Below are 13,454 nucleotides of genomic sequence, written 5' to 3'. Positions count from 1 at the left end.
GATGAGTTCAAGGAAGCGTTCACGTAAAGAAAAACAGCCGATATGTCTCCTGGTCGCTCGTCCTGCTTTCAGAGAGCAGGTTTCATCTCGCCGTCTCTCTGATTGAGCTGTAAAAATAGACGTTTCGGTGCTGAGCACGAGGAGGAGGCATGATTCTGCAGAATGTGGAATCCCTGAGCTGAGAGCCGCTGCCAGCCGCTGCCCCGGCGCTCCGGCCTCGGCCGAGCATCCAGGGCCGGTCAGCTGTTCCTCCAGGTTCATCAGTCCGAGCAGAGGAGCTGACAGAAGATGCCTCCATACCTTTGCAGCTCTCTGATCTTCCATCTCTGCCTGGTTTGTGTGTCTGGAGCAGCTCCTCTCAGTAGAAGCTGCTGGTAAACGCTCTGTGTTTGCAGGCGGCCTGCAGCCTGTTATGCAACACAGATCAACAGGCATCATATGAAGGATGCAATAAAGTCCATGTTTTATTTTCTGCATTAGCTGAAAACAGACGACCGTCTTCATCTCCTGCAAGTGAAGTGAAGACGCTTCATTTGTATTCCTGCAGTCAGCTGTTTTTTTTTTTTTTTCTCTTCTTCTGCCGGCTGCAGTTATGTGAAGACCGAAGCCGAGTGTTTCTGAGCAAAGGTTTCTGTGGAAACTGTTGCCATGCAACAGCACAATCCTGCCATCGTAGTAACTTCACTGTACGACTGCGCTTCCTCCGCCGCCGCCGCCGCCGCCTCCCACCCCGTTACCTCCTATTGTCCCCCGCCCTCCTGGATTCTCTCCTGTGTAAGTCCACTTTTCTGGTGGGCTCGGTGTTTCGGGGAAACTCTGCCTCACCGTCCACCTCCACGCTCCCCCCACGTCCAGGTCTGCAGCCAGCTGCTCTCAACACCGGCCTCCAGCCGTCCCCGCCGCTGCCCCACGGCCGGCAGGCCGCACGGAGGACCAGCCTCCCTCTGTCTTTCTCCTTTTGGAGACAGCCTCCTGTCCGCTGCGGGGAATCCCCAGTGCCCACGAACCGAGTGAGTCAGCATGGCCGCCGGCAGAGCCGAGCCACGCATCACCTGAGGAGCTCATCGGGACCAGAACCAGCTCAAAACCCGCACCATGGTGACGCACCGGGGCCGAGCCTGGAGGCCTTTCTCTGAGGCATTTGCATGTTCTCCCTGTGCATATGCGGCTTTCATTCATGTTCCAGAACCATGCATTTGTTGCTAATCTGACCGATTCTGTGCGAATGTTTCAGTTTTGCAGAATTTCCATTTGCCTTTGTCATGTTAATGCATTCATAAAGCCCAAACGCAACTGTCTGTTTGGCTGAAACAAGATGGAAAATTCAAGCATCAAATCCACACAAACTCCTGAAATCAAGAAGTCTGAGTCCGGCATTTCCCTGATCAGCAGCTGATTCTGCCAGCCAGCCTCTGAGGAGCACAGTCCAAAATAGAAGCTGCAGATTATGTTGCAGACTCGCCAGACCGGTGACTTCATTCTCACTTCCTCGGTGTAGAAACGTCCATTGACAAGCAGCGCCGCCGTGCACAAAATCTGGAGGAAAAAAAAACGACCGTCTGGCACAGATGAAGCTAAATTCAGCCCGAGGTTGGGCGGTGGGTGTAGGGCTGTGTGCCCCCCCGGGTCAGAGCTCTGTCAGAGGGGTCACACTGGCGGGTCGGCGGGGTCGGCTCCTCTGACACCGAGCCGACTGCAGAGGATCCACTGAGACTCAGCATGAAGCTCAGATCAGAACGCAGAGGAAGAAACTCCAGACGAGCGTTCGGTTCACCGTCCTCTGATCCTGACCGTCGTCTCCAGCGGAGAGAATCGGACGTGTTCGCTCACCTGTCTTTTATTTAAACAGTGAAAAACATCATTATTGCTCAGAACCTGACCATCTTTAGTCTTCTGTATCGATCCTGCTTTAAGGCTGCCATTTTTATTTGTTTATTTATTTATTTAAAATTGTGCATGGAGCATCACATGGTGACGTTACATAACAGACCTGCTCACGTGTTACGTAACGTCACCGCATCTATCCAGTCGGCTGTTTATATGGGCTCTGATCAGTTCACAAATCACACACACACACACAATCATATTCACAGCTGCGTAACCATTACAAATGCATGATGTTGAACTGTAAGTACTCAGGCATGCACAGGGAGAACATGCAGACCCCACACAGGAGGATCTGGTCATGACCTGCTCAGTAACAATCCACATTGCTATTGAGTAATGTTGCAAACAGCTGATAGTAAAAGGTGGCGGGCAAGGAGAACATTTTTCTTTGGCGTTACCGTTTTAGAATAACAGCGGAATCAAACAATGAGGTTTAATATTCCGGCTGTTAAAGGTGCTGTAGGCAGGATTTTGCTAGTCAATGCTAATTTTTCTGTGTTTTCTTTGGATTAAATGTTAGAATATCCATTGATAATCCTTTAGGAGTGTAGCATAACTGCACTACCGCGAGGGCGCAGCGTTTCCATCTGTCTCTGTTCTGAGCTGAAAAGGAATCTCCACAGCTCCAGGTATCTTTGACCAATCAGAAGAGCCCCTGAGGCTCTAACCCTGATTGGTCGAGGGGCGTTCGTCACACGTTCTTGTGGGAGGGGCTTAACTTGCGTAAGGGCGTGGTGTCAGAGAAAACAAGGCAGGATTGGCTGTGCTGGGTTTCAAATCACCATTTTAGATGGGTCAAATCGCCATCTTGGCGGAGATGCCGAATCCTGCCTACAGCACCTTTAAATCAATCTTTGATACAAGCGGACATCTGGATGTGAGAGCATGTGCATGTCACAACCAGCCAAGGTGACGGTGCAAAGCATTGTGGGATTGATCCTGAATGGGAAGATGGTCTTGGTGCTTATGAACAATCTGATCTCTATATGCATGTAAACAGGACAGTCTGAGCTCTCAGTTTGAAAGAATTATATCCGTAGAAACATGGATAAAACCACACCTGGGCAGCGACACTGTCATCATCCACTGATGTGAAAATAGCATCAACAAAACTAATATTGTTTTATTCATTACAAATCCCCGACATGCAGTCCAGGAGACTGTTGACGTCTAGATTTCAAGCTCCAGGTCCAGATTGTGCATACTGAAGAGAGTGTGTGGTGTGATTTAAGGGGCGGAGCTTCTAGGACTCGCAGTTTCACCTCAGCTCATCGAACAACAACAGCAATCAAACTGCATGAAGAGGGCGCAGTGTCGGCTGGAACGGCGAGATTGGGACGAGCGGCGCCCCAAAATAGCCTCTTAAAACTTTAAGCTGAACATTGTGGCACTTTCTGATAAATAATACAAAGTCTAAATGTTAGCCTGAATAATTCATTTTGCAGCAGTCATGCATAACAGCTGTCTTTGTGCCCTGAAAGAGTCTGCGGCGTTCACAACTTAACGCTGCAGGAAGACAACACGGTGGAAGAAACGTCCTCAGCCCTGTCGATACGCAGGTCGATGGTGTTCATCGTCCGTGTGATCGGACGCTGTGTGAGCCCGGCGGAGGCGAGAAGTGATGAATCGGCCTTTTTTAAGGAGAGATGTGAACTCCCAGCATCTATATGGAGCAGATGGCCTCCATAGTGGAGAGGCTGTCACATCGATGTCTCTGGTCTCCTCACTGTCTCCTCACAGGCTGCAGGGAGGCCTATTTATAGATCTGTCTCTGTTCTCAGTCCCCCGTCCCCCCCTCCTTCCCCACCTCTAATGGGCTGATATTTCTGGAACTGTACTGCTATTATCTCCTCTTGCATCTTTGAGGTGCGAATCACGTTGAGTGGGATCATAAACTTTTCAAAATCCAACGTGTGTGTGTGTGTGTGTGTGTGTGTGTGTGTGTGTGTGTGTATGTGTGATGCTCAGAAACACGCTCTCATGGTGTTCTGCGGTCGGTGCCAGAGAACGGTGATTAATTCCAGGACTCGGCTGCCTGCTCTCCAGTCTTAATTACTCCTGAGTCGACTCCAGCCCGTTTCCTCAGAGCTGCCCCGTTTGGCCCGGAACGACCCCGAACGACCCGGAACGACCCGGAATGGCCCGGGACGACTCGGAACGACCCGGGACGGCCCGGCGGTTTGGCCCGACGGCGAATAACGTGAGGCAGCCGGGCTGTGCAGAGGGAGAGCAGGGCTGCAGTCCCTGTGGAGTTATAGGAAATCAATGGCCTGCATGGACCTTCACATGACCTCCTGACAGACGGCCCTGACCCGCTGATGTGACAAAACCCGAGAGCGGCTCCACATTAAAGGGAAACACTAATGGAGGCGTGTCATTAGAAAAAAGGCTTTATTTTCCCTTTGAGTAGCATCAAAGGCGACATCGCTCCAGGAGCGTTCGCTGTGGGAAGAGTTCACTGCGTTTGAAGCATCCAGAGAGTCCAGGTTAGATGGTCCGGGACTTTGGCTTTTAGCTCCACTGGCTAACGTTCCACAAAGATCTGCAGACACACTCCGAGACGCCATCCAGCACACGCCTCAGGGGGATTCCCTGTGTGTTCATAATGAATCCTAATGTTTGAGAACTGAAACATCTTTAAAACCTGAAGCAAATCCAGCTGCAGTGCAAGACAAGAGAGGCAGGCGCCTGCTTTAATGTAAAAGTCTGGTTGGCTGTGTGCTTACTACAATACTATATTATACTATTGCAATGACAGGAAATGAAAAGACTGGAGAGTGTCTGCAAAAAAACAACAAAAAATGTCACCTTTCGAGAGAATCTTACTCGACATTCTGCACCTTAGATGTCGAGATAACTCACTATCGCAGAGAAAACCAGACATGCTGATCAGGGTGAGCTGCTGGTGTGGTTCAGATTGACTGGCGCTGCTTTAGTGGCGTTTGCTTTGCTTGATGCAGCCAAGACAGTCCCAGACAGTTCAATCTGACATCACAACTTCCAGTTTGTAATTTATTTACTGGGATGGCAGTGTTTTAGTGAGACGGCACTGATGGATCAGCTGCTTTATCCCTGAAGTGGCTTCACAGTCATACATCCATCCATCCATCCATCCATCCATCCATCCATCCAATCTAATCTGAATGAATATGAAGAGACATTCCGGCCAAAGCTGCAAAGAACATGGTCATCGGCCATGTCACTGTTTAGTTTTATTGTTTGATTTTCTTTATAATGTTCTCCCTTAGTGAAGAGTCAAACAATGAAGTTGAGATAAAATCCATTTTCCACTTGTTTTGCAGATGAATGAAGACAAAGGAGAGAGATGAACCTGTAGAACAACGCAGATCAAAAGATGGCGGAGTTATGACTTAGTGATGGCTGCATCTGATCCCATGGTGTAAAACGTACCGAGGGTCGAGAGAAATTACATCCGTGTGTGTGTGTGAGTGTGTGTTTGCCGTGTGATGGATGTCAGCCTGTCTCCAGTGGCCGTGTGGATGGATGGATGATGGATGGATGGATGGATGGATGGATGGATGGATGGATGGGATGGATGGATGGAAGATGGATGGATGGATGGATGGATGGAAAGATGGATGGATGGATGGATGGATGGATGGATGATGGATGGATGGATGGATGGATGGATGGATGGATGGATGGATAGATGGATGGATGGATGATGGATGGATGGATGGATGGATGGATGGATGATGGATGGATGGATGGATGGATGGATGGATGGATGATGGATGGATGGATGATGGATGGATGGATGGATGGATGATGGATGGATGGATGGATGATGGATGATGGATGGAATTTTCTCTACAACAGAAATGCGTTCACATGAAGCACTGTGAAAATGAAACTGAAATCAGATATTCCATCTGTTTCTCCTCTAAAGAAAAGGTACACACACACACACACACACACACACACACACACCTACCTGTCCCTAAACGAGCTGGAGCGGTTCAGAGAGGACTAAAATAACCAGTGTGTGTCGTCTCCAACACACACCTGCCTTAAACAGTTTATTTTTAATCTGAAATCGATGACTTGCACCTTGCTTCCTTTATCTTGTCTTTCTTTTACAGAGTGGCGCTAATGAGGAATCCAGTCGGCACAGCGACAACTTGCCATGTCATCCCGGCCTCTGGGATCACTGGAACTTCAGTGATCAAGTGGATCACAGACTGTGATCTTTCTGTGTGGATAGTTCAGCTGCAGATGTAACCTCCACGACGGAGTCTTGGATTGATGAAACAATGCAACTGTATTTAATGTAAATGGTATGAATTACATGTAATTCCACATCAGATGTGTGAATCTCGGCAGACCGACGGCCAGGTGCGTCCGGAGGCCCCGGTGTGTTCCCAGATGGAGGAGATGAGCAGCGTTCGCCAGTGAGCATAACTCCAGTGTCTCTGAAAGTGTAGCGGTGCATTAAAACGAGGATCGGTTGGAGCTGAATCCTAATGCCTCCTGTGTGCTGGAGCGTTCACGTTTTCCCTTTTTTTCTTTCCACAGGATGCAATAGGTGTGTGAGCAGTGCAGCGAGCAGCCGGCGGAGAGCGGGATACTTATTATAGCCCTAGCAACAGGAGCGGGATTGGTGGCTGCGCGCTGCGAGCCTGTCCGCCATTGGCTGGCGGAGACGGCCTTTCAACGCTCAGAATTTCATCTCATGAAAGGTTCAGTGCAGCAGGCTGCAGCAGGAGGCTGCAGTGTGAGGGCGGGCGATCCGGCGGCTCGCCGCCTCAGCTCACCCGTCACGGCGCCAAGCGCGCAGATATGCACGTTTGCTGGAAATGGCAGCGAGCGGGAGCGTCTGCGTGACCTAAAGAAGACGCTACCCATCAGCAGAGGCTGGACGTGCTGCTGCAGCGCTGCCTCTGCAGCCTGATTCACCTAATGATCAGCTCAGCCAGCCTGTTCAGAGGCTTCTGCACTGCAGCTCATCCACACTCCATCCCACTCACACACACACACACACAAACACACACTCTCAACATGCAGGACCATACACCCAGATATGGATGCAAACAACTCACACACACACACTCCAGCTATGTTCCCCCACCAGGGGTTACATGAGGTCACACTGACTCCCAGAGTGGGAGCGGCGGCGTGTCTGGCGAGGAGATACAGACAGAAAGGAAAATATAGAAAAATACCGATAAACAAATAGCTTTAATGGACAACAGATGGCAACCAAAAAAATTCCTGAGCATACAGTTTGAATCCCAGTCGCAGCTCCTCAACCAGATCGGTGGTTCAATTCCTCTTTTTTCTCCGCCTCAGGTCTTGTATTTGCATGTTTTCATGTCACAGAAACAAAGAACAATGTTCAAAAAAAAAAGATAATAATAATAATGAAAACTTAAAAAGCACAAACCACAACAGAGAAAGGAAAAAAAAAAAAAACCACAAATAATTCAAACGGAACACAACGTATGTTTCCTTGGCAATGAGTGAACGTGGAACAGCAGTCCGACTGCGTCTCATCCTGAGTGAGCAGCGAGCGGTTCTACATCTGGAGCCGTCCAACTTTACAGGACAATAAAAATAAAAGAAAGCAGCTGTGAGCCGATGGAGGCTGACGTGAACAAGGCTGTGTGACTGACCTTAAGGCTTCTGGTTTCTCTCTGAAAGCCATCAAGTGAAAAAAAAACAAAAAAAAAACAACAAAATAAACTGCCATCTGAATGAATATATTAATGGTCTATAGTACTAGCAGCGTTATGGCGATAAATCCGCTCAGCAGCTTCTCGGTGTGTGAAGTCTGTGGTGAAAACGTGCGAATCTCCCTCTTACTGTAGCTTTGTGCACCGATCGTTGCAGACAGCAGACACACACACGAGCACACATGCTTGCATGAACTTAAAATACTGGCAGATCGACCTTCCTTCTCCTCAAGGTTCACTAGAACTGAAATGAAACAGGCACAACAGAAAAGCACGTCCTGTACTCAGCGTAAACATGACTGCGTGTGTTTTTTCCTCTTTTCAATGAAATGAATTCCTTAAAAAAAAAACAAAAATTTACTTATGGGTGACGATACAACAATACACTAGACCACCACGGAAATGGTGCATGTATAATTTAGTCATATTCTTTTTTATTATCATAGCTATTATTTCGGTTTCTTGTGCAACTGCTACATAATGACTCACATTCAAGATATTTTGTCACTCAGAAACAGCTAGAAGGTATAAAAACAAAGAAAATAAATGTATACTGTCAGAAATAAAATATGGTCCATGTCTGTGAATTCATAACAGAAACATTGAGCCTGGAAACTTCACCATTATTAAAACTGGATAGCATGACAGAAAAAAGTACTTAAATACTGTTCAAAGAACAAAATATATCAGAATCATACTTCAATGTGACAAACACCAGATGATAAGATTAAGTGATCACTGGTGGGTTTTTATCTTCCTTTTTTTTAACGTCTTTCATTAACAAATTAAATACACATATTGCATGTCACTATAGCAACGCCCATTACAGGTCAATTTTTACGATCACCATTTTGGTATAGCAAATCAAAAAACCATAACAAAACAAAAATAAATTAGAACTTAGAAATCAACATCAGACAAAGCCTGTTTTTCTCAATCATATGAATACTTAACACCCACAGTATAAGTTAATAAAGTCAAGCTACTGTATATAAATACATCACCAGCATGCACAATATTGAATAATCGATATTATTGTCGTCATCATCTTACACTGAAGAAACAGTATAGTAGGCAAGTGCATTTAATAAAACAAACACAGAAGTAAACCACAAACTCTGAAGCTGCTTTTATTTTATTTTGTCTTTTTTTTTATTTTATTTTATTGTATTTTTTTTTTGTTTAATATCATTAAGTCTCTGCCTTTAATAATCTTCACCTCCAAAAGAATCGATGGTTCCAGGGACTAACGGGCTAATCTGCAAGGTGCCAAATACACTTCAGGGGGGGTCAATTTAGGTTTTCCACTCCTTGTTTTAACTCTAAATAACGGGGTTCTGTTTTTTGGATACTAGTTGTGATTTTGCTCTTGTTTTTGCTTCTTTTGTTAGTGTGAGTTTCTCAGCAGTGGCGTTCAGGGCCCTTCGCTCCGAGACGGACCACGACTGGAACCAATGCAAACTAGTTTGGTGAGGCATTCCCATTCAAGCATTTTCTCTCTCAAGTGACTCAAATGCATCTCTATCACGCAAAAAACCTAACTAAGCAGCTTATCTTGACAGAACAAGATCAGTTCCGATGCCAGTGTGAGGCTGCCATTTCAATCCAACAACAACCACTTCAGGCTGACTGACTGACTGATCAGCGGTTTTGGCAAATGTCAAAGAGAAAATCAAGAAGACGGAGGCCCCTTCCAACGGTATATATATTTCTATATATATTTAAACTAAGATTTAACCTCCACTCTCACCTCTCTTTTGATTCTTTTCTTTTAACACATGGAAAAATAAAGAACTGCTGCTGCGGTAGCATCATCGGCAAAAGCGGCTGCCAAAGTCCACCGGCCCTTCGTATTTTTTTGAAATCGAGGTGTGGTTTTCTCTTTAATTGTTGCCCTCCCCGCCCTCGTCGTCCTGCTGGTCACTTGTCCACAGTGTCAAGTTGTCTCGGAGCAGCTGCATGATGAGCGTGGAGTCTTTGTAGGAGTCCTCGTTGAGGGTGTCGAGCTCGGCGATGGCGTCGTCGAAGGCGGTCTTGGCCAGGTGGCAGGCCTGCTCCGGCGCGTTCTGGATCTCGTAGTAAAACACAGAGTAGTTGAGGGCCAGGCCCAGGCGGATGGGGTGGGTGGGCTGCATGTGCTCCTTGCTGATCTCATGGGCCTCGTTGTAGGCCTTCTCCGACGACTCCACCACCGTGGCCCTCTTCTCGCCCGTGGCCACCTCGGCCAGGTACCGGTAGTAGTCGCCCTTCATCTTCAGGTAGAAGACCTTGCTCTCGTGCTGCGTCTCGCTGCAGTTCTTGATCAGGAAGTTGTCCAGCAGGTTGAGCACGTCCTGGCACACGGCCTCCAGCTCCTTCTCGATCTTCTCCCGGTAGGCCCTCACCATCTCGATCTTCTTCTCGTTGCCGTCGGCGGAGGTCTTCTGCTCGATGCTGGAGATCACCCTCCAGGAGGAGCGGCGGGCGCCCACCACGTTCTTATAGGCCACGGACAGGAGGTTCCGCTCCTCATTGGACAGAGCCTCGTTCAGCTCCGTTACCTGGAAGCAGGAGAAGACGCACGCTCAATCACAAATCGCAAGAAAACTTCAATCGTTTCACGAAACGGATTTTCTGCTTCTTTGCTTTGAAGCCATTTTCTAAACCACCTAAATCCAAAGTAGTAATTCATAAAAAGACGGTGGGTTGAGCCAATGAAGAGTGCCGCTCTGATTATCACTAAACACATGAAATCCTCCGGACGATCGGCGCAGAGATGAGCAACATTTCACTTGTCATGTGCAATTCACAGTTTCCATGGCAATCCATTCACTCAGCGCAGCAGTAATCTCCAGCTGCCACGTGGACGGCGCTCGCCAGTGAGGAAGACAGGATATTCAGGATAGCTGGCTCCGGGGGGGTGGGGGGGGGGGGGTGCAGAAATGTTCCCACGAGCACTCGGGGTGGGGGGGGGGCAGCTGCACTGTAAGTGAAAACCGTCGCTGCACAGGCGGTTCACGTGTCCCAGTGACCTTCTCTCCGGCCGAGGCTGACCTTTTTACCTGTCCGAAACGCCACGCCGTGACGTCACTCCCAGCCACGCCGCCAACTTTAGGGTGGGTCTGTCCGGGACCGGACCGCTGGGCCGGAGCTCTGGAGAACCCTTCAGCTCAAACGTTTCAGTCCGACTTCCTCCTCAGTGCACTCTGAAGAGCACAAAGATGGCGCGGGCTCGACCGCGTAGAGCGGGAGGCCTTGGGTGCGCCGGTCCCGCACGGCGAGCGCACTCCCAGCGCCTGACATTTACAGTCCGACTACCCAGATTCCCACTGATCTAATGACTCAACCGCTGTGCGTTTGGAGGGAAACAATTAGGTCACGGCTCTAAATATAAGGATTACTGCTGAACCGCAGCAGCACTTCTGACATGCGCAAGATAAATTTTAGGACTTTCGAAGTGATATTTATAAAACATGACAGCAGTTACCAATCAGCTGCTTTCAGGGACAGTTCAGGATCAATTCCTGAATATGTGAAATCGACTCATTCTCACTGCTTCTAGTAATGTAGAGACGTTCCATTTTATTTATTTTTTTTTAGTGTCTTTTTCTGGAGGAACACACTGGCTCGTCACTTCTGGCTGCATTGGCGAGGGATTCCCTTTGATCAGAGAGTGAGAGTGCGCACACCCCTGCAACAGGGCCCAGTTTGGACCGCACTGACACGGCAGATTGTTTAAAGGGAAAGGAATCCCGGCCTGCTCGCACATCATCCCACCTCCTGCAACCAGAAACCCCTGATGACAAACGATCCACCGGGGGGGAGGAGGAGGGGTGGGGGGGGGGGGGTGGTGAGCCTCCACACATCTCTCCCGAGCAACAGAAGACAAAATGTTCCTCGTCTTTGAGAGGAATGATTTTGATCCGGGCGCCTGAGACGTACGCAGGCTCAGAGAGAGGACTCCCAGGATGCTCTGGTCCCACTGAGCCTGTGTGACACAGCAGTTTCAGCAGTTTAACCCCTTCCTGCTCCACTGAAGGGAAGGCTGAAAAAAAAAAAAAAAAAAGGGAGGAGAGGACAAAGGATCTGTCCAATAAGAGCCGAGAAGGCTTGGAGGAGATGGGCTGGCGGTGTCGTCCGTCCTCTCATCCGAGCGCCTCGTCAGGGCCGCTCACCTAAAATGACTTTAAACTGCAGCTCCAGCCACCCTGACGCTGCCGGCACAGGCCAGAGGGCCCGGGCGGATCCGGGCGAAGAGCAGGGGATAAAACAACGCCTGTCCTCAAACCTGATCGCACCGACTCGCCGCAATATGACAGAGAAGATTCTAGAGAGATTCTGCTGCCTCCTACGTTTGTTTGGAGGAAAGAGCAGTCCTGCTGTGGAGCTTTTCTCTCCCACAGCCTCTCAGAGGCAGAATGAACAGCTCCTGATTATAATTTTAATTTATGTGACAAAGAGAGGAGGAAGAGGGTGGGGGGGTGGGGGGGGGGCTTTTTTCTCTCTCTCTCCTCAGCAACCTCACATGGCTCCCAGCAGCAAATTCAGCATAATTGAGGGAGGGGAAGTGGGGTTGAGGGGGGAGAGAAAAAAGAGAAGAAGAAGCAAAAGCATCAGAGCTGAGCCCATCTTTAATTCCAGCGCCTCATTAGCGGGATGTGGAGCTGCTGGGGCCTGCATGCGTCTCACTGTAACGTCTCCTCTCTGAGCGCACGGCCGACAGAGGAGGCACCGCCCAAAGCAGCGCGGCCGTCCGGGCCGGGCCGGACCGGAGAAAAACCGGCTCCGGGCCGCGCGGCGGGCCGGCGATCGCACCGCGAGGACACCGAGCGGCGTCCGCGCGTCCAGGACAGACGCGGCTGGATGTGGGGAAGAGACATCCAGGACAGATCCACAGCCTGCGGGGCGCGCTTTTACGCACCAACGTGCGCGCATACACACACACACACACACACACACACACACACACACACACACACACACACACACACACACACACACACACACACACACACACACACACACACGCACATACACACACACACACACACACGCACACACACGCACGCACGCACGCACGCACGGCTCATAATTAGGAGTCTATCTTGAAATGGACTTACCGATTTCATGGCAGCTGCCATGTCGTCGTACCTCTCCGCCTGCTCAGCCAGCCTGGCTTTCTGCACCAGCTGCTCGCGGTCGACCATGTTGGAGGTGATGCTGGGCTGCTTCGAGCGGCTCGACTCCGGGTTTCGGTGGAGAAACGATTCGAGGCGTTCAATCGCAATGCAGCGAGATCCTGCGCGAACCTAATGCCGCAGCTGTTCCCTGCTGTCTGTCTGAGCTGCGCGCAGACGGGACACCCTCTCTGCTCGCTCCCTCCCTTCCCTGCCTCCTCCTCTTCCTCCTCCTCCTCCTCTTCCTCCCCCCCTCCCAGGGCTGCGTCATCACTCAGAAAGGTGGGATCTGAAACGATGATGTAACACTCCATATATGGAGGCAGGGGGGCCTGAACCAAAGGCCTCATGGGAATCTGAGTCCTGGAGCAGGAGATGGCTGGAGCAGGAGGCCCACTGAGTGAGAGCCATGTCTTCATCAACCAATGGGAAGTGGGGGAATTCAAGACTTATGTGTCATATGTGGTTCAACACAGGGTCGACAGTGCAATGCAGGCGCGCGAGAAGGTGTTTTAAGTAGAGCGGGCTGGAAACTGACCGAATTAACGAGTGACGCCATTGCAGTGGCGATGCCACTCAGACGACTGGCTGGAAGCCATATGATACACACAAAGAAACATTAAGAAGTTCTCACAAATTCACATTTTCTTACATTTTTTCTCCATAATAAGGAGGTCGGCAGCAATTCACCATACGACAAGAACAGACGAGAACAAAA

At 49.4% G+C, this 13,454-nt stretch overlaps 1 protein-coding gene across 1 annotated transcript; it reads right to left on the bottom strand.

The window, feature by feature from the left end:
- Window positions 1-8,161: 8,161 nt before the first annotated feature.
- On the bottom strand, window positions 8,162-12,888 carry ywhag2 (3-monooxygenase/tryptophan 5-monooxygenase activation protein, gamma polypeptide 2). Its single transcript, XM_030107638.1, has 2 exons — window positions 12,680-12,888; window positions 8,162-10,120 (listed from the first exon to the last, which is right to left on the bottom strand). Exons 1-2 carry the CDS (start codon window positions 12,764-12,766, stop codon window positions 9,464-9,466), a joined length of 744 nt encoding a protein of 247 aa, XP_029963498.1. The 5' UTR covers window positions 12,767-12,888; the 3' UTR covers window positions 8,162-9,463.
- Between the last annotated feature and the right edge of the window lie 566 nt (window positions 12,889-13,454).

The sequence above is a fragment of the Salarias fasciatus genome, chromosome 14, assembly GCF_902148845.1.
Source record: "Salarias fasciatus chromosome 14, fSalaFa1.1, whole genome shotgun sequence".
Taxonomy (NCBI): domain Eukaryota; kingdom Metazoa; phylum Chordata; class Actinopteri; order Blenniiformes; family Blenniidae; genus Salarias; species Salarias fasciatus.
Note: the sequence above shows the minus strand (reverse complement) of the source record. Positions and strands in the feature narration are given on the sequence as shown.